The sequence below is a fragment of the Cupressus sempervirens genome, chromosome 9 (assembly GCF_028749045.1).
Source record: "Cupressus sempervirens isolate cs-2001-9-10 chromosome 9, ASM2874904v1, whole genome shotgun sequence".
Classification (NCBI taxonomy): domain Eukaryota; kingdom Viridiplantae; phylum Streptophyta; class Pinopsida; order Cupressales; family Cupressaceae; genus Cupressus; species Cupressus sempervirens.
In genome coordinates, this window is record NC_143126.1 from 783,877,970 (window position 1) to 783,904,575 (window position 26,606).

The 26,606-nt window shown below is 38.2% G+C and overlaps 2 protein-coding genes across 6 annotated transcripts in view; both read left to right on the plus strand.

Annotated features, from left to right (window-relative positions):
- The window catches only part of LOC149541061 (glutamate receptor 3.4-like), a 93,180-nt gene extending 73,985 nt beyond the window's left edge, over positions 1–19,195 (plus strand). The window contains exons 2-7 of one of the 4 annotated variants that reach the window (XM_089802053.1): positions 12,881–12,975; positions 13,069–14,205; positions 14,372–14,652; positions 17,349–17,380; positions 17,664–18,070; positions 18,217–19,195. In XM_089802053.1, the coding sequence (XP_089658179.1) occupies positions 12,881–12,975; positions 13,069–14,205; positions 14,372–14,652; positions 17,349–17,380; positions 17,664–18,070; positions 18,217–18,717 (2,453 nt within the window). In that variant the 3' untranslated portion in view covers positions 18,718–19,195. Of the gene's footprint in view, positions 1–12,880; positions 14,206–14,371; positions 14,653–17,348; positions 17,381–17,663; positions 18,071–18,216 lie in introns of all 4 variants that reach the window. The other 3 variants (XM_089802054.1, XM_089802051.1, XM_089802052.1) reach the window with 3 other exon arrangements.
- Positions 19,196–24,033: 4,838 nt separating this feature from the next.
- The window catches only part of LOC149541062 (glutamate receptor 3.4-like), a 164,505-nt gene continuing 161,932 nt past the window's right edge, over positions 24,034–26,606 (plus strand). The window contains exon 1 of one of the 2 annotated variants that reach the window (XM_089802056.1): positions 24,034–25,207. In XM_089802056.1, coding sequence (XP_089658182.1) covers positions 24,931–25,207 — 277 coding nt within the window. In that variant the 5' untranslated portion in view covers positions 24,034–24,930. The remainder of the gene's footprint in view (positions 25,208–26,606) is intronic. The other variant, XM_089802055.1, reaches the window with a different exon arrangement.

Below are 26,606 nucleotides of genomic sequence, written 5' to 3' on the forward strand. Positions count from 1 at the left end.
TATCGATTCTTCTTGGAGGCTGGTCTTTAAGTGTTATGTACTTTATTCTCATTTTATTTAAGAGATGTCGGCCAGTTGATTGAGCAGTACCGTGTGTGTATTTTAATAACTTATTTTTGCATTGGATCTAAGTACTGAATTCATGTGTTTTGATTTTTTATTATAATGCGATGGATTCCATATCTTTTGGCACAATGGTTATCATTGATTGTGTTTATTTTATTGTGTCGTTTCTAGAAGTTTTTTTGGTTCTTTGGGTTTCTGGGTTTTCGTTTTGGTCTCTGCATTTTGTGGGAGTTGTTATTCATTGTTGTTAGTGGCAGCAATATGTCAGGGCGTCATAGTTCATTGGTTGGAGTAAGTTATCTAATCGACATTTGTTCAACTTGTTCTTCACTACACATGGATTATTATCCAAGAAATTATAGTGTTTTTGGGACCTGAAGATTGGGAGATGCCTTTTTTGGGCTGTATTAAAGATGACATGCTAGCTACTATCTTCTTCTGTGAGTGTACTCATATTCGAACAGGAATCAAGAGGATTGTTGGGCATGAGATTCTCCTTTCTCCTGGAAAAAAGATTGCTATATCCCTCTCAAATTCGGTTAGTTTTTTTGTCAAATGCTCTTGATTTATTGCAGTCTCCGTTTCATTTGGAGCTGATAGTTACCAGATTTATCAGACCTGATTTCTTGCAGGGTGGCAAGCTTGTTAAGGCTTGTCAAAAGTATGATCTTTGGAGTGGTGCGGCTCTCATTGGGAGTTTATTTCATCATCATGCACTTCTTAGTAACCATGGTGTTTATGTGGTGTTCGAGAGCATTAAAAAAGCCCTAGAGAGGCAGTCTTTTTGTTCTGTTAAGGCTGCATTGAAACAGTATGGTGATTGTTTGCCCAAAAGTTGTGTTAATAATGTGCATCAAATTGTCTTTGCCATCTTAGATCTTCTAGAGCATGAATCTTCTCAGGCACTTGCTCCCCCTTTGATTTCTCCTCCCAATGTGATTCTCGATCCAACTCTTAAGCTTGGTAATTCTGTTCCTACAATAGGAGACATAGAGGAGTAAGATTACATGGTATTGTGCTATTTTTGTCTTTGTGGTTTGGCTTTTTGATCTGAGTAGGTTGTTGCATGGAGATTTTTCAGCAGATTGGTCAGCATTTGGATTGGTAGAAAGGTTTTGATTCTTGTAGGATGCTTCTAACGCTCTTCGGTTGCATTTTGGAGATACTATTTTGTTAATGCAATATCAAAGCTGTTTATGTAAATATTTGTACATATTAGTCAGATGTTTATTTTTCCTCCTTCATAAACCTATTGTAATTTGGACGTTTCATTCCTAGGATGTTATAACTGGATTTGTTTACCTACCATTTTCTTCCTTCTTTTCTCTTTTCTTCTTGATGAGGTTATGAACGAATTTTTCTTCCTGGTTCTTTTCTCCGAGAGCTCCTTATGTTAGAATCAAAGTAAATGTAATATATATATATATATATATATCAAGTGGCTTTGTCACTGTTTTAAAAAAAAATAAAAAAATATGGTTATATTTATTAGAATATTAATTATTAATTAACAAATAGACATGCCCCTTAAAGGGACATGTCTATTCACGTCTTACTCTTATTTATTTGAGGAGAGCTGCCTTTGGAAAACACATACCAAATACACCGGCAGTGCTATTACACTTGCAGCGATCCTAAGAAATCTAACAAGAATCACACAAGTCTAGCGCATGCACAAAAAAATTATCTTGAATGATCTAAGCATGATTGTTTAATGTATTTAATCAGTTCATTGTTGTAAAAAAAGAAATAATGGCCACAACAACAATGGCTATAGTGGCTGGAGCAGCAACACTTTTGAATACAGGTCATTTGTAGCTTAAGACAAGATTTCTGAGGGGGAGTATTGAGGATTATCTTTTTTTTGAGCAGCTTAAAAAATTTTAAAAAGTTATTGGCAGATTATTGTGTGAACTTAATAACTGGGCGCATAATTGCTGTTGGAAGAAATGCTAACAGGTCTGGAGTATTCTTAGAATTAACCAGAAAATCCATTCTGGTGATCAAGGCTTCGAATCGAGTCTGCAATTGAAGAGCATATAAGCAAACAGTAATTGCAGAATTTGAACATAGGCATTCAAACTCCAACAGTCATTAAAGAAGAAAATACATTCTCTAATCAAGTAAAAACATGGGTAATTGAAGTAGTCATGGAAAGTTTGAAAAATTAAGTGTTTTCTTTAGAATTTAATGACACCTTTAATTGCGAATAGTTGAGAAACTTGCAAAAAGAAAAACAATTGGGTCAGCTTTACGTACTTGGGTTGCAACTAGAACACATGAAATTCTCAAATGACGTTCTCTCCAAATTAAAAGAGATAGAAACTTATTTGACCAATGTAGAGCAGGTAGATTGGAGATGCCTAAATTGGGCTTTACAACCTCCAATGGCGACCTTGGTCCAGCCTAGGTTTATGGAGCATCCAGATAAACAGGTTAACCTTGTGGTTGCCTCTTGCCTCAATGAGATCTTGTGGATAACATCTCCTACAACAACCTACAACGATGCGGTGATAAAAAGAGTTTTGCAGTTGATAGTGAAGAACTTGAAGGATTTACAGGTTAAAGGAATCCAGATGACACTGGAATAGATTTGCTCGACACGTGATGGCACTAGTACACCTGATCCTATTTGTGGGAACCATAACAAAGAAGAGGAGGTAAAGGAAATCCAAACCCACGCAAGGAAAATGATTTTAGATGTGGATAAGGAACATTCAAGCTTCTACGTTGGTGATTTGGAGGTTAGCCTTGATAAACTTGTTGATGAGGCTAGTTGTACTCAAAGTAACAATGTGTTGGAGCCTTTTTAGGATGAACCATAAGTTTCATACGCGCATGATAATAACTTCAATAAACAGTCCAAGATGACACCACAAAAGGATGAGTTGTATCAATGTGATAATAATGAAATGCATTAAAGAACTAGTTGAAAGTTAGTGAGGACATGATTGTGGCATCTTTGGTACGTTATGACAGCACTCACAAGTGGGTTGAGGATCTCTATAGGAAGGCTCAAGGGGAAGTAGAAGGAGATTGACTTGTTGTTGATTTGCAGGTAGTCGAAACAACTCTTGAAACTATGAAATCCGATTATTTGTGTTTGCTTTCCGACAGGGATTATATTCTTAAGGTTGCTGGAATATATGTCGATCAGTTGAATAAAGAAAGGAATGAGATTAAGGAGCTCAACAGGGAGCTTAATTATGTTTGTGAGGCATTAGATGATACTCAGTTTTCTCTTCAGGAAGTAGAAAATCAGATTAGGATCACAAATCATTTTCGGATACATCAGGGTAAAAGAGGTAGGAGTTCTTCCAAGAAGTAATTGATGAGTTTGATAGCATTCAGTAGACGTATGACTTGGATAGTTGCCCCAAACGACCAAGTACCAAAACTTCAGACCTCATTCAGCTTGTAGACAACCCTTTTTTGAAGTAGATGCTGATTGGACTTCTGATAACCCCCTTTTTGAGATAAATGAGGGAACTCTTTTTGACTGTCATGAAGAGGATGATCTTGACTTAAGAATATTGGATCCAAAAACAATTTGTAGCTGTGAATCTTGGTCATGGGATTGGTGCGGTGAATTGACTACTTTCGCTCGCCTTTTTATCAGTCCAAATATGGTTCTTGATTTCAACTCATACAAGAGTTGGATGGATTTCATACATCAACCATTGAATATATCTTGGTGGAGAGTTGATGAGAGTTATGTTTCAATCACAAGGACTGATTTTTCAGCTTAATTCTTAATTATAGCACCTATGTACTTAGGGGTTCTCCAAATTGACGATGGTAGTTTGGTATTTTATGTGCCCATGGTGTTGTTTTCAGCTTTTGAGTAGCTTGTTTCTTACATCAACTATTTAGGTTGGGTTGTCACCATCTACTGGGTTATACATAGCTCCTTGATACATTTCTACCTTGTCTTATCAGCTAGTCATAACAACAGGGTTTGGGATCCAAGTGTTGACCGTATATATCTATGGCATGTTGATGATTTTGTTGTAGTTCTACTCAATTTGAGACTGGATGCAATGATAATCAAAGTCATACAACCTACAGATGCAACGATATTTGGTTGATGGATGGATTGCAGTTTGACACCTTGCTTCGTAGTATGGTAGGATCTATTTTCAGATTGGACTACAGAGCTACCTGTAAATTCATGTGGGATCCTAGTACTGATTGCTTGAGGACAAGCAATCTTGAGGAGGGAAGATTTGTAATGTCCCCTTTTGGGACATTAGAAGATTTAAAGACATTCATATAATATTAAAATTGACTATGAGAGCGCGGGTTCAAATTATAAAAGGTCAATTTAGTATTATAAAGTGGGCTAAAGTGCCAAGGAGGGATAAGACGAAAAGATAGAACGGGAGTCGAAGGGTCGCAGCTGTGAGGATAAAAGGAGAAGAGACTCATTCATTTGGCATGCTTGATTTATGATTGACTATGAGATGCTAGTGTGAGTACATAGCCCTCGTGCCGGTAGACAGTGGACGCAAGCCCATTTTCCGTGGAGACATCACATTAGGTGTCTCACATGTGCTTATAGGTTCTTTTCTTAGTGTTCCAATCTAACTGTAAAACTGTGTTTAAGATTGGACTTTGAATGCGGGTTGTTGCATTGCTGTTGTATAATGCAATAACATCTTTTAAGGAATTTTATGAGAATTTATTGGTTTTATATTGTTGGTTTGTAACGCATTTTCGTATGCTTGATTTTTGAATATTATTTTGAGGAAGCAACCGGGTAAATATCTATTGGGAATATTTCAGAGAACCTTTTATTCCAACTCAATACATTGGAAGATGGAGAGATAAAGTTGAAATGGAACTAAATCAAGATAAGTTTGATTCTACTTTGAATGATGAAAGAAGCGTTGAATCAATTGATTTGGTGGAAGCTGAATGGGTTGTGTTAGTTCAAAAGCACGAAGAGGATAAAAATGACATAATAGACTAGAAACATATACAAATGATAGATCAAGAAGAAAACAAAAAGGGCATGACAAATTAGTTGATATGGAATATCAAAAGCAGGAAGAAGGCAATAAGAATATGGTTGACCAGATATAAATGGACATAGAAGACCTAAAGTAGGTAGAAGGAAAAAAAACTTGTTAGTTCGGTAGTAGTTGGAAGATAAAAATGATTTAGTAGACCGAAAACAAGTGAAGAACAACAATAATTTGGTGCAAGAAAAGAATAAGAAAGGGATGATAATCTGAGATCTTCTCCTATTCATTATAGGTACTCTTGATGGTATCTATTTTTCTTGCATTAAAGTAAAAAAGAGATATGTTTTAATGGAAGTTGCTATCATTGCAACAAATTAGGGCATAGAGTAGTTCAGTGCAAAAGTCGGATGACTTTCAGTAGGATAAATCTGAATAAATATGTCAAAAACTTCAATGGATACTACTATAGTTACAATAGATATGTTCATAGAAAGGTTGAATGCACTATAAATATCAATGTCAAATAATGAAGCTACTAAATTGAAAAGCGATGGACTATTGTGTTATGAATGTAACATGATTGGACATATTGCAAGATTCCATAAAGATGCTCTAGTTTTTTATAAATGTAATAGGCCAGGACATATTTCAAAGTTTTGAAAAATATGGATAAACAAGGTGATTGTTTGATGATTGCAAAAGATTCAAAAGAAATGAGCAGAGTATTCTTGATATGGAACACAGAAGATTGTTCTAATAATGGTGTGACACCCATTACAAATGCTAAGAGTTACCTTTCAGGACATCTAATGATTCAATGCTCTTCTAGTGATAACATTTGTGGTAAATCAAGTCACCTCCAATCTCTCAATATTCTCCCATTTTTGTGTTCTCTCATCAAACTAAGGACGCATGTACGCTTACACACACACACACACACATATGTGTGTGTGTGTTTTTTTAATGTTTCTAACACTTCAGGCATGCTTTTGATGCATCCAATCTTTTCAACGTCTTCAAATATTGATTCTAATGGACAACATGGAGCTTCAACAAATGGCAGGATGCCTCTCCTATAAAGTCACTTTATAGTTACATATGTAGTGTCATGTATGGAAGTTTGGATAACAGTCTTAACCACAACCTCTTGATCACCCTCCATGTTGCACAAAGTACCAACACTGTTGACTCCATTTGGGCATGACTCATAAACTTCAAGAATACCAATGTGCCACTTGAAGCCATTAAAGAGTTTATCATCTTTTTCTTACCATCTATCTACTAATGTGATAAGTGTTGCAGCCCTTTTTCTTCCGTATGCTTCCAATAACTTGTAGTAGCCATGTGTTTTTGACAATGTCCTCTATCAATTGGCCACTGGATTATGCAAAATTGTCATCTTACAACCTATACTGGCAACAATTTATACATTTACGAGTCCATCCCAATGTGGCTTGTTTTCCATATTACATGTTGCTACCATCCCTGCTTCATGGTGGTTTATTCAATTCTGAGAAATGCCTTCAAGTGAAAGTTTGAGTGACTATCTTTGACCCCTTGCTGCAGTCTAGGCTGTTAGCCGACTGGATGGTTTCGGCGGTATTTTGTATTCTGTAGCCGACGGACCGGCGGTGTTTCTGTATTCTGTAGCCGACGGTCTGATGGTGTTTCTGTATTTTGTAACCAACGGTCCGACGGTGTTTTGGTATTCTATAGCCGACAGTGTTTCTGTATTCTGTAGCCGACAGTCCGGCAGTGTTTTGGTATTCCGTAGCCGACGGTCTGGCGGTAAATAGTTTGTAACGGATAGAATAATTGTGGCCGACGGACTCCTTCGGGAAGGTTCGGCAATAGTATTTATATCCCGTCTGGGATCATTGTAAAGCATAATTCATCTACTATTGGGAATATAATTCTGCTGGTCGTGTTCAGTGTCTGTATGCATTCATTTACTTTACCAGTACGGTAAACATTTGGCGCCGTTGCCTTATGAATCTGGAAGGTGGGAGGAATGAAGATTAATGCCAAATCAGCTTAACAAGAATCGGAATAAGGCGAAGGGAAAAGATGGAATCCGTATTGTGCAAGAGAATTTAATTCTGGCACAACAAGCCGAACGCCGACGGAGATTCCAGAAGATTGCTGACGGAAACCGAAGTGCGGAGGAATTGTTGGAGGAGAGTCGGCAGCGGGTGGAATTGGTGGAAGAAGCACGGGAGTTCTTGAATTTGTGTTCGCCGAGGGAAGAAAATTCAGACGGGAGAGCATCAACTCGCACGGCTCGCAGTGCTGACGGAGCACGAGCGTGGAGTGACCTCTTCGTCTAGGATAGACTTCCGCGGGAAACAATTTCGGAGGATCCTTCGTCTTCACCAAGGTTCGCAGCTGTCGACACCTCCAGTGTGGGAGTGCAGACTGCTGGTGTGGGAGTTCAGACTGCCGGTGTGGGAGTGCTGACCGCCGGTGTGGGAGTGCAGACCGCCGGTGTGGGAGTCCAGACTGCCGGTGTGGGAGTGCCGACCACTGTAGGAGTGCAGACCTCCAGAGTTATGGTGGGACCCAAAGAAAAATTACCGAAATTTGAAGGCAATGGTACAGTCGACCCCCTCCAACATTGTAAGACATGTGAGACGATCTGGTGGGCAAATGGAATCACAGATGCCGATGAATGGGCCAAGCAATTTCTGGCAACCCTACGGGGTGTCGCGATTGATTGGTTTTCGGATATGGATCCACAAAAGCTGGATACATGGGATAACATTAAAAAGGAGTTCTTGGCGGAATTTAAACTCTTGCGGGATGATAATGAAATTGTAACGAAATTTTTCAATACCAAGCAAGGGAAGCACGAAACTGTCCGTGTCTACGCCAGGAGATTGAAAGACGTAATAAACAAAATGGAAAGCAAGCTAGCGGACGGATTGCAGAAAAGGTGGTTTGTGGACGGCCTACGCTCGAAGTTGTGGAGGAAAATGAAAATTGTGCCACCGTCATCATATGTGGACGCGTATAACAGAGCACTAGACCTTGAAAGTGAGCAGAAGACAAAGAAGAAGAAAACTAGCTCCTCTGATTCTGATGACGACGAGCCTGCCGGAGATGATAGTAGCGACGACGAAGGCAGCAACAAGAAAGTTCGTGCCCTACAGAAGGATATGGTTCGCATGATGGAGTTTAAAAATATGCAGAAAGAGCCAAAAGGTAGTGAACTGTGGTGCACAGAATGTAAGACCAACGGTCATACTAAGGGATCGTGTCCAAAGAACCAATTCTGTGACATTTGTCAGATCATGGACCATTTGACAAAGGAGTGCCCCTTTAACATGAAGACAAGAGGATTCCGCAGGTGTTTCTCACACAGGAGGTTTCCCCATCGGGTAGTAGCGGAAACACGAATACCGCCGGTGCTACATCCGGAGGATACAGGAATAATAACAGAGGGCAAAATAATAACAACAATAACAATAATAATGGAACCCGAAGTCGAACCCAGTATGATGCAAACGGATGACCGATCGTTCAATGCCGAGCATGTAATTTGTGGGGTCATTTTGCGCGGGATTGTACAGCAGCAAACACACCGAAATTATTATGCAGATGGTACGGACTCGACGATCACGAAGATTCCAAATGTCCAAAGGCTGGAGTAAACTTGATCACTGTTGGCACGGATGTAGAGGAGGTTCTGGCAATTACACGGAGGCAAACAGAGGAAAAGAGAAAAGTGGGGGAAGCGCAGGTGGAAATTGCAAAGGCATCGTTAGCGGGGACATCTCAGTTGAAGGATATTACCGGCACCTTGGCAAAGACCTTCACAGAACAAAACATTGTACGGCAGATCTTACAAACGAAGATACCAGTCAAGATAAGTGACCTCCTTCTCACAATGCCCCAGTTACGGGCGGCCATTCTGAATCATACACCGTTTTCGAAAACAACGGAGGACACAGGAAGGGACAGTAGGGAAGCGATAGCAACAGACCCAATGCTGCTGGCACTCACCTCCGGACGGCATCCAGCAGTCGTCGAGATGGGGATTTTGGGAAATGTTTTGACAGAGACAATTGTTGACAGAGGGTCCGGCGTGAATGTGTTGCCGGAGGATACTTGGAAGAAGTTGGGAAAGCCGACACTGTGGCCACCTGCATTTCAGTTGCTCACGGCAGACCAACATGGAATCAAACCGTTGGGAATTCTGAAAGCACAACCGGTAACAATTGGTACGCAACCATTTTTATTGGATTTTATGGTCATTCCATTAAAACGAAAAGGCTATGATGCTATTCTGGGACAGGATTGGTTGGTGCAAGCAAAAGTAAAACATGATTGGAAACGCAATACCCTATCAATGGAGCACGGAGGCAAAAGATTCATAATTGACTTGCACGCGCAAATGGTTGGCGAGGAGGCAGCATTGTTAGATTCTGACAATGAAGGCGAGATTGATGACGAAGGAAAGAGGAGAATGGAACCGGATGAAAAAGGAGTATTGAGACTTGACGGAGGATCGAATGACGATGACCTGGACTCGGTGAATGGCCTTTACCACTGGCAGATAGAAGACTACGAACTCTTTCCGAGTTGTAATATGCTAAGGGTTGACGAAGATGAGAAAAAGGAGGAAAACGAATGTTCGGAGGAATGCAGGGAAGTGGAAGAAGGAAAAGCTGCCATGGCTGAAGTTGAGGGGAAGAACATACAGTCTGAACACAGCAAAACGAAAAATCCCACTGTCTAGTACATGGTGAATGGACCGCGCGGAAAGAAAAGGTTACACCGCAGCATAAATTTAGTGGAAGGGCACCGACAGCAAGGAAATAATCCAGTTGCGCGACGACTGCAGGCACAGTGGGCGACCGGGGTGGCACAGAACAAACGTAAGGCGTACGACGGTCAGAATGAAATCAAAGTGGAAAAGTTTAAGGGCAGATGGGTTGGACCATATCAGATTCGGAAGGTCGGCGACAATGGAGCGATCAGATTATCAACTTTGGACGGGCAGAAGATACCTCCGGCAGTCAACAGATTCAAATTCAAAATATATGGTGCCAGGAAAACTCCGTCGCTGTCACAGGATGGCCAGTTGACTCCATCGTCGTTGCAGAATGGCGACGCCTGGAGGCAAAATGGAGGTACCTCTGTTATTTGATTTCTTTTGCTAAAAAATAAATAAAAAATAAATAAAAAATAAATAAATAAAAAAAACCAACTGGAAGTCCCGCGGGCCCTGCGGACTGAAAGTCCGACAGACAGGAAGGCTCGCGGGCAACTGCCTGTCCGCAGGCACTTAAAGTCCCGCGGGTCCGCGGGCAAGAGACCCCCACGGAGTGTAAAGCCCCGCAGCATAATTACTCCGGCAGAGAAAGGAAGAAGACTGACAGCATAAGTTCCTCCGGCAGAAAAAAGAAGAGAGAGCCCCCACGGCCATTATATTTTATAAAATCCTCGCCGTTAACCGCCAGTGAAAGAATAGTCCGCGGGTAAGGAAACAAAGCCCGTGGGGAGGAGAACATAGACCGCGAGAAAGGAAAGATAGGCCGCGGGTGTAATTAAAAGATTCAGCTCCGCCAGTCAGAGTTTCTCCTCCGCGCTGCAAGGGAAAAGACTTCCGCGGGGAAACTGAGACATAAAGAAGAGTTCTTGTTCTGCCCAGAAGGAGAAGAATTTCTGTGTGCCGAGCGCATTGCCCCCTGGACCCCCAGTCGTGGCGGATATCAGTCGTGGGAGTTTGACCAGTTGAGAAGAGTTGAAGTTGTTGCAGGCATGGACTTTCTGTGTACCAGAGGCAGTGGGAGCAGGTGTTGGCTGTGAGGCTGTCTTGGTGGATGCGTAGAGAGCTCGAGAGGAGCTGATCATCCAGTTGGAGGCAGCGCAGCGACACTTGGTTCAGGGTACCGAGGAATTGAAAACAGAGAAAGCAGCACAGGTGGCTATCAAGGTCAGCTTGAGGAGACAGTGTTGTGTTAGCAGAGGCTATAGGCACGGGACGAAGGTGACAGTGATGTGTCGGAAGTAGATTTCTCTTGTTGTAGTCACTCTGTAAATGTATTTTTTGCTAATTTGTCTCAGATATTGTCAGTCGTCAGGAGACGACTTTTCTTTTTGGGGGGATGGTGTTAGCCGACTGGATGGTTTCAACGGTATTTTGTATTCTGTAGCCGACAAACCGGCGGTGTTTCTGTATTTTGTAGTCGACGGTCCGGCGGTGTTTCTGTATTTTGTAACCAACGGTCCGGCGGTGTTTCGGTATTCTGTAGCCGACGATGTTTCTGTATTCTGTAGCCGACGGTCCGACAGTGTTTTGGTATTCCGTAGCCGACGGTCCGGTGGTGTTTCTGTATTTTGTAGCCGACGGTTCGGCGGTAAATAGTTTGTAACGGATAGAATAATTGTGGCCGACGGACTCCTTCGGGAAGGTTCGGCAGTAGTATTTATATCCCGTCTGGGATCATTGTAAAGCATAATTCATCTACTATTGCGAATATAACTCTGTTGTTCATATTCTATTGTCTGTATGCGTTCAATTTCTTTACCTGTACGGTAAACATAGGCCCTTGTATTTTGTTCGACAGTCCCTTTGACCCCTTTTATGTTCATTTGTTGGACATTAATAAATTTATCTCATCTCTCTAGTGATGGAATGACAAATATGTGGGGCAAGAAGAGTCTTAGATGATTTAGGTGTGGCAGTGGAGTTTATTGCTGATGCAATTGCTTCCATACACTCTTACCTTCAATTTTCCTCGTGTAACTACAAAATAGAGCATGTGTTTATCGTTTCTTCCTGCACTTGGTTGCACAATTGGATAGCCTAACCAACAATTTGAGCAAGATGGTATTTGAATTGATTGATGACCTCTCTCATATCAAACCTATGATAATTGCAGGTGATTATGTCCTTGATCACATTTGGTATACGATTGTACAGGGTCATTTCCATTGGTGCCTTACATTGCACACTAGAGATGCTGAACGTTGAAAAAAACAAAAATATATGTTAGCAGCATATAACAGTAGTGTTTTCATTTATCTGAATTTAAAATTTTGAGAACAGAAAGGAAAAGAGTACAAGTATGAAAGTAAACAAATATGAGACAAATGGAAATAATAGAAAATATAAGTAGTGTGTCAGAAGATTTTCAAATTTCATTGTTTAGAGTTCGAAATTTTGGTAAGAGAAAGAAAAGAGTGCCACATCCAAATACGCTCAATTTATTGATAAGTCCTTCAAATCAAATATTTAATAGTCAACCAACAATCAATTTGATCTAAGAACATTGCAAACATTGAAGACAAACTTGATGAAAAAATAGTCCAATGAATTTTAATGCTTGTCGGTGCATGTTTTTTGCAGTTTTTGAATCTACTTCCAAAATTGATTGAGTGATTTACTTAGCAGGTCTTACTGATAAACTTATGAGTTTCTCTATGCACCTCAATGTACTGTCTCAACTAAGTAACTAACCTTGTATAAAAACTAACGAGTTCTCATGAGTTAAGTGAGAACTTAGTCTCAGAACTATGGAAATATGTCAAAGCAGGACAACTAGGGAAAAACAAAGAAATGAATATGTAAGTGTTAACCTAAAAAGTTTTGAAAATGGTAGAACCAGTAGATAAAATAAGATCACACCATTGTTGCATAGTGAAAACATTGTCACTGTCAGAGACAAGGGGAAATGCATTCCCATAAAAGCTATATCTTTTTATAATAGGCAAAGACTCATTTTTGAATCTTGGCAGAAAATTGAAATTATTGATGATGTACATCACTGGTTAATTTTCAAGCATGATATGGTTATGACTTATGATTGATCTTAATGTTTTGATTTGTTTTCCGCTGACAGCGTTGGAGTTAATGCAAAAGGACATGGTGGCAATAGTAGGTCCACAGTCATCGCTGCTTGCTCATATTGTATCACAATTGACAAGTGAATTCCAAGTACCACTTCTATCATTTGCTGCAACAGATCCAACTCTTTCTTCGTATCAGCATCCATATTTCTTTCGAATAACACACAGTGATTCTTCTCAGATGGAAGCTATTGCTGCTGTGATTGGTTATTATGGCTGGAGGAAAGTGGTGGCTGTTTATATAGATGATGATTATGGAAGAAATGGGATATTAGTCTTGGGTGATGTGCTCAGAAAGGTGAGTGCAAAGATTGTTTATAAAGCAGCCTTGCCACCTGAAGCGAGCAGAAGTGGCATTGGCAAGGTGCTAATGCAACTGGCTTTGATGGAATCACGAGTTTTTGTTGTACATACAAGTCCAAATATGGGTCTGAATATATTTGCTGAAGCAAGTCTCCATGGAATGCTGAACAGTGGCTACATTTGGATGGCTACAGATTGGCTATCCTCTAGTCTAGATTCAAGGATAAATGATTCAGATACTATGAATTCACTCCAAGGGGTCATTGGCTTACGTAAGCATATTCCAAGTTCAGATCAGAAACGTGCTTTTACTGCAAGGTGGAACAATCTGCTTGAATCTGGGGTTATTGACACACATTTGAATGTATTTGGACTATATGCTTATGACACAGTGTGGGTAATTGCTCAAGCCATTTCTAAATTCTTGAGTGAAGGAGGAAATACTTCTTTTGTGAGTCATCCTGAGCCATCCACTGCAAATGGAAATGATTCAGAGCTAGCACAACTCAAAATTTTCCAAGGAGGACAACAACTACTAAAGATACTACTCAAAACCAATTTTACAGGTTTAGCTGGTCCAATTCAACTCGGTAAACATGGAGACCTGCTTGATTCTACATTTGAGATTATTAATATTGTCGAAGCAGATTTTAGAATTGTGAGTTATTGGTCAAGGCATTTTGGCTTATCCATTAATCCTCTAGAATCTAACCATTCTAGCTCAAAACAGAAATTATATGATATTATATGGCCTGGTAGAAGCAAAGTAGTGCCATGTGGATGGGTAATTCCAAACAATGAGAAAAAGTTTTTCATTGGTGTACCCAAGAAAGCAGGTTTTGAAGAGTTTGTGGCAACTGTAAAAGGCAATAACACAATGAATGGGTTTTGCATTGAAGTCTTTGTTGCTGCTGTGCATTTACTGCCTTATGCTTTCCCATACACATTCGTACCTTTCATACAGAACAACTCAACTCCCAGTTATAATGACCTTGTGGAGCAAGTTGTTTTAAAGGTTTGTTTATGCAATATATTTATAATGTTTAGTAGCAACTTTCTTTTCAAAGTTTTAATTTGCTTATGATTCTTGCATTACTATTAATTTCTTGATTAAAATAGATGGGCATTGTGCACATTTGTTAGCAACTTAGCATAGTTATTTATAAGCTGAATTACTGCAGAAACTTGATGCAGTTGTGGGGGACATTTCAATTGTGAAAAATAGATCAGAGATTGTGGAGTTTACAACACCTTACATAGATTCAGGCTTAGTTGTGGTGACACCCATCAGAGATACTCATTCAAATAATCCCTGGGCTTTCTTGAAGCCATTTACACCAGGAATGTGGTGTGCAATTGGCGGATCTTTCATTATGATTGGAGTTGTCATTTGGCTTCTGGAACACAGGGCAAATCCAGATTTTCGAGGACAGCCAAAAAAGCAAATTGCAACCATCCTCTGGTATGCACAATATGACGTGTCAGTGCAAAATAATCATTTGAATGAAAAAACAGACTTCAAAATTTCCATAGTTTACTCTTTCCTGTTGGTAATCTTTCTGACATTGTGAGAGCCTTTGAACTTTTTTCTTATCAAGTAGTTAAACGTTTATTCTGCATTCAACAGTGTTGTTAGACATTGAGATTTATCTTTACATGATAAGACTTTAACAACTTTACATTTTGACGATAAACATTGAAGCAAATAGCCCAATATTTGAGATAGTCAATGCCTAATGAAATCAAGATGCAACTACTACCAGAAGTACTTTTTTGGTTTAAGCATAAATTCACCTCTAGCACAAACTGTTAAAGACTTAAAGACAGCAATGAAAGAGACAGAAATTCTTGAATATTGAAGCCTTGGAAGTTTCTTTTGATGCTATAAAACTCTCTACTCTGTTGAAATCATTCGCTTCGAAACACCTGATACAGGTTGGCAGGGACATTTACCCTTTAATAAATGCAGAAACAATCATACAATATCCATGACCATAAAATCGAGTTAACAAAAAATGAAATATAATTACGTGAAAGATGCAGCCATTTTGTCTCTTTTTCATGGGGTATTTCTACTTCCACTTTAGTATTTATCCCTATTTTTTCAAATTTAGCCTTACCAAATCCATAAATATAAATTAATAGAAACTGTATATGTCATAGAAAGAACAAATGAATAAAATTGCTTTGATTAGGTGATTTTTCTCAATATATCCTTGAAAGTTTGACATTTTATTATATTTTATTACATTTTATTACATGGTTATCTGTTTATTGGTCATCTGCAGAAACTAGCTCAATGTTATTATTCTCTCTTTGAACAAATAAGATTCTCCTTCTGATAGTCTACTCAATTCATTGATGCTATGTATAAACTTGTTTCTTTTAAAGATTGAATATAATTGTCCTTTAGATGTTGATTTTTACACCTTACCATCTTTCTCTAGGATTTCTTTAGAGTACTATTGAGAAGCAACACTGTGAAGTAACTGATTATTCAGGTTTCTTTATTTAGAAGTGGAGTTTAAGTCAAATTGACAATAACACCATTACTACATTTTGATTCATTATGGTCAGTTGACTTCATTGCAGAAGTGGATAAGATAAGATAAAAAATTTAACATCCAACAAGTGACCAAAATAGAACAAGTCAAAGGGATTGCCAGGAATACGAAAAAAGACCAGCCCACATCAAGGCTACCGGATGGTATCTTGGGAAACAAAAGAAAGAAAGAAAAGAAAACCAACAGAATAGGGAAACGACACCAAAGGATCCGGTCAAAGCACCATAACGAGGTCATCTTGCACCTATGAACCCGAAAGCCTAGGGAAGAACCTACAAACGAGGGTTACAAAGAAGAGCAGTGAGGCCTTGAAATGTCTCTGAGAAAGTGGAGGCTGGGTGCGTCCCAAGGATGAAGAAATGTGTCACTGCTATAAGGAGTCTTTGCAGGGCATGACCACTCTAGCAGACTCCCAGGGGGGGTAGCTAGTGCTTGGAACCCCACCTAAAGGGAGACCTGTGAAGAAGGAAGTGATCAGCCAACAAGAGTGTGGGTGTGACCGCATATGAGCATGTAGAGGAGGAGTCGAGGTCTATTTATAGACCCTGGTGCAAGTGCGGGCCACAAGGGTGTGCACCTCCAATAGTGTGCAATTGTGCACATCCGGGGGTGCGCTACTGCGCACCTCCTAAAGTTGTGCAACTGCACACCTCTGAAAGCTGTGCAAGTGCGCTTTTCACACTTGCAAGCAAAAATACCCTTTTAAACTGATTTTTAAGGTTTCTAACATGTTCGCCTATGCCCGATCAAAGGCCAAGGTTTGATCTAGACCCAAGGGAGGGTCCTAAATGACCGAGGCGCCAGACTAGGTGCCTCTTATGGGATTTTGAAACTAGGGGGACCCCCATTTTGTGACTCAAAATGGGGCGTGCATTGTGGAACCAAAGGTTGAGTGTCCAATCGCTGGTTTGGTAAATTGCATACATATAGAATCAGTATCCCTATTGTGAAGAGGGGTTTATGCACACTAAGTATGGGCGTTAAAGTCACCCTGGATGAGAATCTCCCCAGCCGAAGAAAACTGAGCAATGCTATCTTGTAGGTCTGTAAAGGGGTTGCCATCAGAATCGTTATGGACAATGTAAGGGGAGGCAGCCAGAGGGAAGTTGTATACAACAATAAAAATGTCCCTATGAAGAGAGGTTGCATAGTGAATCCAGACCTACAAAAATCTAGTCGAAGGATCAGAATAAACCACATAAGTCTGCCCCCACAACCTATCACTCACAAGACACCTTTGCTTTTAGTCCAATGGACAGATTCACCATGAAGGTTTGAACATTAACCCTTATTTTAGAAAATATTCATCTTGTTTCTAAGATAACATTTGAAGATAATTATGATCACTCGTAGTTGGCTTTATATAATCTTTGTCATCATCCAGTGACAAGTTTCTTTTCTTTCTAGATTATTTTATTTAAACTTAATAGGAAGGTAAGATTTGTTTTTTTGTATGCTATTCATCATTATTTATTCCAGTTTAATACAAAATAGATTATTATGTTTGTGCTATTTATCTCTCATCTGTATATTCAACAACAGAGCTATTTCAGAAAATGTCATTCATTATCTTGTTATCTTTGTGTTTGTGCAGGTTCAGCTTTTCAACACTGTTCTTCTCTCATAGTAAGTTAATTAACTCTTGATGTCATACATTGTTAACTGGCATATAGAATGTCTTCACTGCTGTTAAGTGTAGACTAAGATTTGTTTTTCTTTTCAGGATTCAATAAAGTTTCTGCTTAATACCGTTTGAGCATATAGAATCTCTTTTGTTTTGCAATTGTTTGTGCTCTATACTGAACATATTATAGATGTAATAACATATTCAATGTTACTATCCTGTTAGATGAGACAATGTTCTTGTTTAGTGGAAAGATCTGATGTACAATATTGGGGCTTAATACAGGAGAGAACATTTTGACGGCCCTTGGACGGGCAGTGCTCATCATCTGGCTATTTGTGGTTTTGATCATCAATTCTAGCTATACAGCCAGTCTCACCTCAATTCTTACTGCAAGACAACTATCGCCTACAATTGATGGATTTGATAGTTTAAAATTAAGCGCCAGTCCTGTAGGATATCAGACAGGATCCTTTGCAAGAAACTATTTAATACATGAGTTTGGTATAGATCCCTCCAGACTAATACCCCTTGATTCTCCAGAAAAATATGCTAAAGCATTATCGGATGGACCAAACAGAGGAGGTGTGGTGGCAATTGTAGATGAGCTTCCTTACGCCCAAGTATTTCTGTCAACTCATTGTGGTTATACAATTGTTGGCCAACAAATCAGTAGAAATGGCTGGGGTTTTGTAAGTAGTTCTCTTCATTGGATACATCTTTCCTTGTCTCACATCTTATTACTTTTTGAATCTGTCTCTAATTTTCTACATTCTGAATTCTTTGTACGTGTTGAAGTTCTATTGTTTTAAGATGCTTCATTTTTTTCCCCTGTCAGCAGGCTTTCCAAAAGGATTCTGAGCTGGCCATTGACATGTCCACAGCCATTCTGACCCTGTCAGAGAATGGCGAGCTACAGAGAATCCATGATAAGTGGCTTAATCAAACTTCTTGCAACTCAAGGAAAAATCAACTGGATTCTGAACAACTGAGCCTGAAAAGCTTCTGGGGTCTTTACTTGATTATTGGACTTGCATGCTTTGCTTCCCTTTTTTTGTTTTTCTATCGTGTGATACTTCAATACATACGCCATTCTAAGAACCTAGATAATCAAGATGGTTCTGCTTCTCCTTCGGGTTCCCTAACTTCTAGGAGTGCAAAAGCCATTCGATCATTTGCTACTTTTGTTGATGCGAAGAAGACAGAAAGTTCCAAGAGGAAAAGAAGTGAAAAACGAGGCAGTGGGTCGAATCCATGCCATGATATTAGCCACTTGAATTCAAATAATCAAGCCTTTACTAGCGATCCACAAACATCACCTGCACATACAGCTGTATAGTGTTTATGTGATGCCAGACTTGTTCATCCAAGAGGCTCTTGAAGAAAAATTTGGCTAATCAGCAGAGTAAAAAAATTGAGCAGAATAGAGCATGGCATAAACTTAAGGTAGAAATGTTTTTGCATTGAAGACTAATCATCTATGGACAACTTTTACTACTAAGAAGAAAAGTATTGCTTCTCTGGCAGAATGTTGCAGCTGAGGCTTAGAGAGAAGGCAACAATGAAGTATTGCTTCTTGTAATTGTGATTTCTTTATCTTGAGAGCTTGTGTTTGGAATCCACTTCGGAAAATCAAAGCACTCAATGTAGTAGAGTCTCTTCCAATTTTGAATTACCAAGTCATTCTTATTACAATCTATGTAACATAATTTCATGAAGTAATTCTTATTACAATCCATGTAACATAATTTAATTGCTAATATGTGGCAGTAGTTGCTCTGATTTTCAGGAAATACCAAGTCAGATACTTTGAAAGAGCACCAGTATTTATACATAATTATCTAAATAAACCATTAAATTGTCAGTTCTTCAAAAATTGGTGATGCCTGAGTCTGTTCATGTAATTTCATCGTTGTTTGTGAATTCAGACTACAACACAGATTATTTAAGAACATAGATCATTGGATTTTGTTGGCCTCTATTGCATTTATGACCCTTTAAAATTAGTTGAGTTTAGTTTTCCTAAACCAAAACTTACTGAACAAAATTGGAGGTTTTTAGTCGTGTTAGCTCAAATAATATGCTTGATTTTGGTTTAATCTGGGACAACGAAGATAGGTTCTAAATTTGTTCCAAACATATTTGTTAAGTATCCAAAGTTTCTATGAACTTGAAGTGTACATAGTAGTTTGTAGTTGGAAAGACCATTGCAGGCCTAAGTCTAGGGGTGTAATTGTATCTTAATGGAGTGTTAAAGCATTTAATGAGAACACGTGAGGATGCCTATTATGCCTTCTCTTTTGCCAGACTCGATTATAACTTGTTGTTAGCTCTTTTGGTCACTCAAACTAATTGGCCTTGCAAGTGGACCTGTTTGAGGGGGCATGCTTGTGTGCTGCCTTTTCTTAGCTAGGTCCTACTTAGGTTGCTTATTTTGGCACATGTCAATCCTAAGTTTTGCAGCTTAAAAAGTTATGGAGCACATGGGAAGTTTAGTGGCTATGGGACCTAATTTCAAACCATTAAAGAATCTTGGAAAGAAATGACTCTTCATGAACTTGGGTTTAGGAAAAGGAGACACTGGATTGAACTTTAACACTAAGGCAATGCCCTCAGAACTTTGGTAAAACTCAAAATGATCTTAAGAATTTAAGATCCAATAGCATATATCAAACATAAGCACAACCCTACAAAATAAGCATAAGATGCCATAGTCTTGCCATTGTTGAAATGAGAACCAAGCAATAAGATGCTATACAAATTACAATATTTACATAGTTTCTTGTGTGTATCCATAAACACTTAGAAGATAATGCAAATACTCTCCCATACTCCTCATTCATCTCTCTACTTCTAGCATCACTACGAATATGATATAATTCTAAGTATTCAATTATTCTTCAATTGAAAGAGTCTTAAACACAATTCAATTTAAGAAGCTTCACAATTACAATTAGAAGCGTGTCATAACAACAATAACTACTCGCTTGACATAGATTCTTCATGATGAGCTTAATATTAGAAAAGCTTGGAATCAAGCATGATCGAGTGTTAAAATAATACAAACTTCACAAAAAATCAAAGTTTGGGCCAATCATAACCTTAACATAATATTGGAAATAACAATCTTTCTTATAAAAATTCAAAATCTCTTAAAATAAAGATCTCCTTATATAGAACTAACTCCTGACCATAATATTCTCCATGCCCATCCCAATGAGTGCCCAACCAAGCATGCCAAAAAGATCATTATGATAGTTGAAATCAAAGAAAAATGTTACAATTGCAAAACAATCTATCAGGGCAAACCCTTTGAACACATGGAGATACTCAAGCATTGCTTCACAATGACATGATACTCGCCCTAATTGATTGAGGTGATTCTTTTCCTCAAACTTGGCCATGGACATGTGTCACACTGGTGGGTGTTGTTGTTTCTTCTTTTCATCTTCCTCAAAAACTTACGTGATCATGACACATGGCTCACTAGAAGGGACCCGCAAGGATTAAGGTTTTATTGTTGACATGTGTAACCAAGGCATTTCTTTAACCATCTCTCAAAACTTGTGTAAATAATCAAATGCTTGCCTCAACATTAGATGACATAAATTGGTGTACGAATAGGACCAAACCCTAACAATTGATCCACCATATGTTGCATGCTAAATAGAACCATCACCAAAAATAATAAGGATAGACATTGAACACACATCCTTTGGTGAACACCTCTACCAATACTCCAAGGCTATCAATATAAATCAATCAACATCAAAACATATATATATATATATATATATATATATATAGGATATGCTGATATCAATGACAACCATTAATGACAGCAACATGAATAACATCAACTTGACATTCTAATAAGGATTCTTTGATCTCTGTTGCCTTTTTAATGAATATCAAGTTTCTCTCAAATAACTTCTTATCTATGATTTAGATCACATAATGTTTAGACTTGGATTCATGGCTTTTTCAAGCCTTTTAGATGATAGCCTTTTTTATGACAAATAGTTTTTTTAAGGGATTTTCCATGCATCACTCACAAATCCAACTAGATTTGGCATACATTCTTAGGGTAGAGAATCTTTTGAATATTGGAAAGTTAAAAAATAAAAAATATTTTCCAAATTGTTTTGTAAGTCATTATGTTTTATTATATAGTAATGAAATTAGTTGTTTTGGTGTTTTCTATATATTTGAGTGTAGGCCAACAAAGTTGCACTTGAGGTGGTCCATTTATAGGTGCTTCATAACCTCAACATAATACTTGTGTAATTATTAGATTTCCTTCACATTCTCTTCTTGGAGGGGTAACATGTCCTTTTTCTATCATCTTAATCTCAACATCTAGGGTTGTGCCTATGGGTTCAAACTGTTTGATAGAATGCCAAACCTTTGTTTGTCTGCTATGGACCCCATATCCGACCCAATCACATTCGAGCAGCTACTTGACTGGATGACAAAAGTTGAGACTGATAATGCAGCCCTAAAAGACATTGTTGTTGTAGCATCCTCGCTCTCTCATAAGCTCTGTATTCAGTTGAAAGAGGTCGAATCTGAGAATCAAACTCTTCGTGATACCGTATAGTCCCTATGCAAGACAGTTAATGACTTGAAACAACACGTAGACAACTCTCTCACAGGTATACAAACAGATTTTAAGGACCAACTAGATTGCCTACAATAGAAGCCGGTCACTAGCCTCAAAAAATTTCAAGAAATTCAAGCAACACTCGAACGCACAATGCAAAAGATGGAGATCCATGATTTGAGGTTGAAACAAGAGAAACTCAATAAAAAACAATGCTCCCTACAAACTGAAACAGAATAGCAACTGAAATCTTGGGCATCTATTTGTAGTAACCCCATTTCTTCTTCCTCCCCTCCTCCTTCTGCTACTCTCTCCAGTGTTGAAAAGCTAGTCTAGACTAAGATAGTAGATGAAAGGGTCAAGCGTGCTCGTGAGCTAAACTTGAGGGTCCACAGTCTCCCTCTTCCTTGCCCTGAGACTCTTGTAGCTAGCTACTCCTTCCTTAAAGACCAACTGGATATCACTAACATCTCACTTGATTGTGCTTGGGTTGGACATGACAATACCCTCTTTCTCCGGTTCCTTTCACTTGCTGACCGGCCTTCAGACACTTAGGACAAAGAGGAAACTCTTTTCTCTCCCCATCAAGATTTATCTTGATGAGGATCTCACTAGATCATAGGTGGTAGAACTTAAGGAAGCTCGAGCTCTTGTTGTGGTTGCCAAACAAGAGGGTAAATGGGCAGTGATCAGAAACCTCAAGGTTGTGATTCATGACACTTTCCCTGCTGGTTGGGAGTCGAGATCAAAGTAGGTCCTAAAAGGCTACTACATTTCCTAGGTGGCACATCTTTCCCTCTCTCTCTCTCTCTCTCTCTCTCTCTCTCTCTCTTTGAGCTTAGATCCCTACTCTTTGTCGGGGTGGTTCTCACTCGCTTCTTCTTTTGGTTTTTGTGCTTTTTCTTTCACAGACACCGTTTGGTGGTCCTGCTACCTGCTAGCCCTTGCTTGTATTTACAGTCCCTTAGGCCCATTTGTGGCCTCTTGTTGGACATTAATAAACTATCTTATCTTATCTTATCTAGCTCCATAAAAGTTCTTAAGAAGAGAAAAGCCAAATTTTGAACAAACCTTCTCAACAAGTGAATGTAGAATCTACTAAAAAGGATTCTCGCCCCTCAATTGATAACAAAGGGGGAACCCTAGAGGGGCTCTACATAACTTTAATAGCTTTACGAGATTTTTTTGAAGAATCAATTATTCTCCATTCCCTCCTACTTGTTGAGAGCGATATTGCACTGAGTGGTGTCCAAGGAACTAACTCTTCATCCGAAGCAACAAACACCCTAGATGTAAGAATGACAAAAACTAGAACAACCCTATCATGTGCCAAACATAATCCATTTGTAATAGTAGAGAGCACTTTCAAATGAAGAGTGAGAAAGAGTGACAATTCCTCTTTCATTCTTTGAAACATAACCTTTACCATATTGAAAAGATAACTAATAACTTACATATTTTTATTATGACACTACATCATCAATCTTTAATTCATCATATTTCTTTGTTTGTTCAAAATTATTTAATTATTTATAATAATTTAATGGCAAATCTTCAATTCAATTCTTAGAACACAACCTTTACTATAGTAGAAAGATAAGATATACTTTCATTACATAATCAATCTCAACTCATTGAATTTATTTGTTTGTTCAAAACTATTTAACGCATCTAAACTATTTCAAACATTTATTTCCTGAAGTGGTTACCTTCTATGTAACTTTTCACATCATCATCTTGCAATCCAATTTTATCTTTATTATTATTTCTTCCCTCTTCGTTGCTGAGTATTTCTAGAATTCTTCCATGGGATCACAAATATCATACCAGATATTTTTATCTTTATTATTATTTCTTCCCTCTTCGTTGCTGAGTATTTCTAGAATTCTTCCATGGGATCACAAATATCATACCAGATATGAGATTTACTGTGAAGAAAATGTCAAAAACTTATGCTATTCTATTGTCAGATCAAATACCATGTAAAAGTTTGTACCTAAAAGAAATTGAACAAAACTCTTGCTTTCAATATACGTTCCGCTCTGTCCAAGAATATGTTCTAATTACCCCAAGTCAAAAGTATTGGTTAAAAAGCAAATGCCCTCTGATATTTTGTATTTTCCCTTCTCCTCAGGAATGTGGTAAAATGTCTAGAATGTTGCAGATTTGTGAATGCACGGAAAGAGAAATGGGCTTCTGTTATTCGTTTCGACAACTCACAACTTTATTAAATCAGCTGTAAGTGCAACTCTTCCTCCTGATTGGACCTGGTTTTTGGTGAAAATGCTCTGTGAGACTTTTGTATGCACTTCGGCTTATGATTCTAAGGCATTTTCCTTTTATCAAGTAATCGGGAAAATGAAAAAGAAAAAGAAAAAGGGAAAAAAAAGATGCTTCAGGCGTAAGCCATCATATCAATCTCAAACGAGCCATTTACTTTAATATTAGATACATTGATTTAGGTGTTCACTGGATTTATCTATGAGATTGGCAGAAAAATTCCTGTATGGACAGAATGTGATTCTCACATTAGGCATGCTTAACCATCAAGTTCCAACAGAAAGGAAAAAAAAATCTCTTTAATGGGTCCCTGCTATAAATTTTATTTGGGGGAAATGAAACCCCACCGCCAACAAAAAGGAAAAAACATATCGCCATTATGAATCCGACAAAGATTATTTGGTGATAGAGGAAACAACAAATTTTTAATGAACATGAGCAAATGATTTTCATTTGGGTTCCAATTTGTGGTGTTGGGTTTTCCCTCTTAAAACAAAAGTTATTTCGTTATTGTGTCCTTGCTGAGGAATCAGTAAATTTTAATAAACCCTATTAAATGTTTTTTAATTGAATTCCAAATTTGGGTATTAGATTTTGCTTCCCAAATCTGTTGGCTCATTTATATTGTGTGAGTGAAGAGGAATCGATAGAATTAGGGGTTCTTTCGCAATGATAAATTGGATGGCATTTATGGGATTGGTTATTGCCTCCATTGTGATTTTTCCTGATTGGATATGCTTCTGCTTGGCACAATATGGAGATAGACCTGCAACTGTGAATGTGGGTGCACTTGTGGCTTATAATTCCACAATTGGGAGAGTGGCTAAAAAGGCCATTGAATTGGCACTGGAAGATGTTAGAAATGACAAAACCCTGCTCAGTGGAACCCAGCTTAAGGTCATCATTATGGACTCCAATTGTAGTGCTTTCATTGGCACTTCAGCGGGTATGTTATCTCCAGCCGAGTTCATTATATAATTTTATATTTTTAAAGTTGTTTCTTTTTGTTTAAAGGAATGTGGGCATCTAAGATATTTTTCTTAAAAAATTGCAAGCTAAACTGTTTGCCGATATGAAGCGTTATAATTAGCTATTGGTGCAAGAAAGAGCAGTAACTTTAGGCTCCTGAATATTATCAAGTTCTTATTTCCTGCCTTGAAAGCTGTAAAATTCCAGTGGTCTCGCCTGTGTGCAAATGACAAGAGGCTTTGCTCACTCAAAAGTAGAGCACCTCATCGTTTTTCTAGTAAAGCACAAATGGAAGGCAAATTTGTCGTGACAATGGTACCATTGAACTTAGGTCTTATATTGCTGCCTGTACAGAGGCAAGAATTTAACCACTTTTCAAGTAGAATGAGTTTAATCATGAAGAAATTTCGTAGTTAAGCATGTTTAAGTAGTACTAGGATGTGTGACCTCTCAGGATATTCTACTGCTTCACCTCTGTGACCATCACCTAGATGCAATGAGTGTTAGCGTTCCATTCATTCTCATTAGAGATGGATTCATGTGAACTACTACCAATCAAATTTGAGTCAATGAGTTTAATTCAAAATACTACACAATTGAATCTTGACAGCAATATCACAAGTATATGGAACAATCAACATATCTTTTCATTCCATAAATATAGAGCATGTATACTTTGGCACTTAAATTTGGTAAAATGAAGACTAGCTGATGTTGATTCTATATTTTAATTAAGAGCATAATGTAGACAATTCATATAATATTTAAGCTTTTGAAGCATTTTTATTGGTAGATATGGTTTTTGAAAATGGTGTTAGGAATACATTATTTAGATATCTGTTTATTGAAGGAGGGTTGTAGTTTAGATGTATCAAATCATTGTAATCTATTATATAAAGATAGAGGTGCCAACATCTATGTATGCTGACATGTTTCTTTCTAAAAAGAATTGATGTTAGGAAAGAGACAATTGACCAAAAATACCATAAAAACTCTTCCATAAACAAGAGAATAAGATGTAATTGGAAGCCAGTTTTGGTTTGAGGCACCATGACTTAAAGCCTTTTAGGGTTACTTTTGAGCTATAGAATTTCAAAGAGACTATAATATTGAATTACAATAGGGGAGAAGATCTAGTATATGCACACCCAAGTTTGAATATATCTCTATATATGAGTCAAAAGCTTAGAATTATTGTTTGGGGTTTTGAATATCAACCATGTAGCATAATCAACCATGTCTTTATTATGTAGTCCCAAATCATTTCAAAAAAAGTTAAATTAAAACATGTGCACCATGACATGCATTATTGAGTGTTTTATGTCTTACAATATGATTAATTCAAGGTTGCATTGAGATAGGGATACTTGGAGACT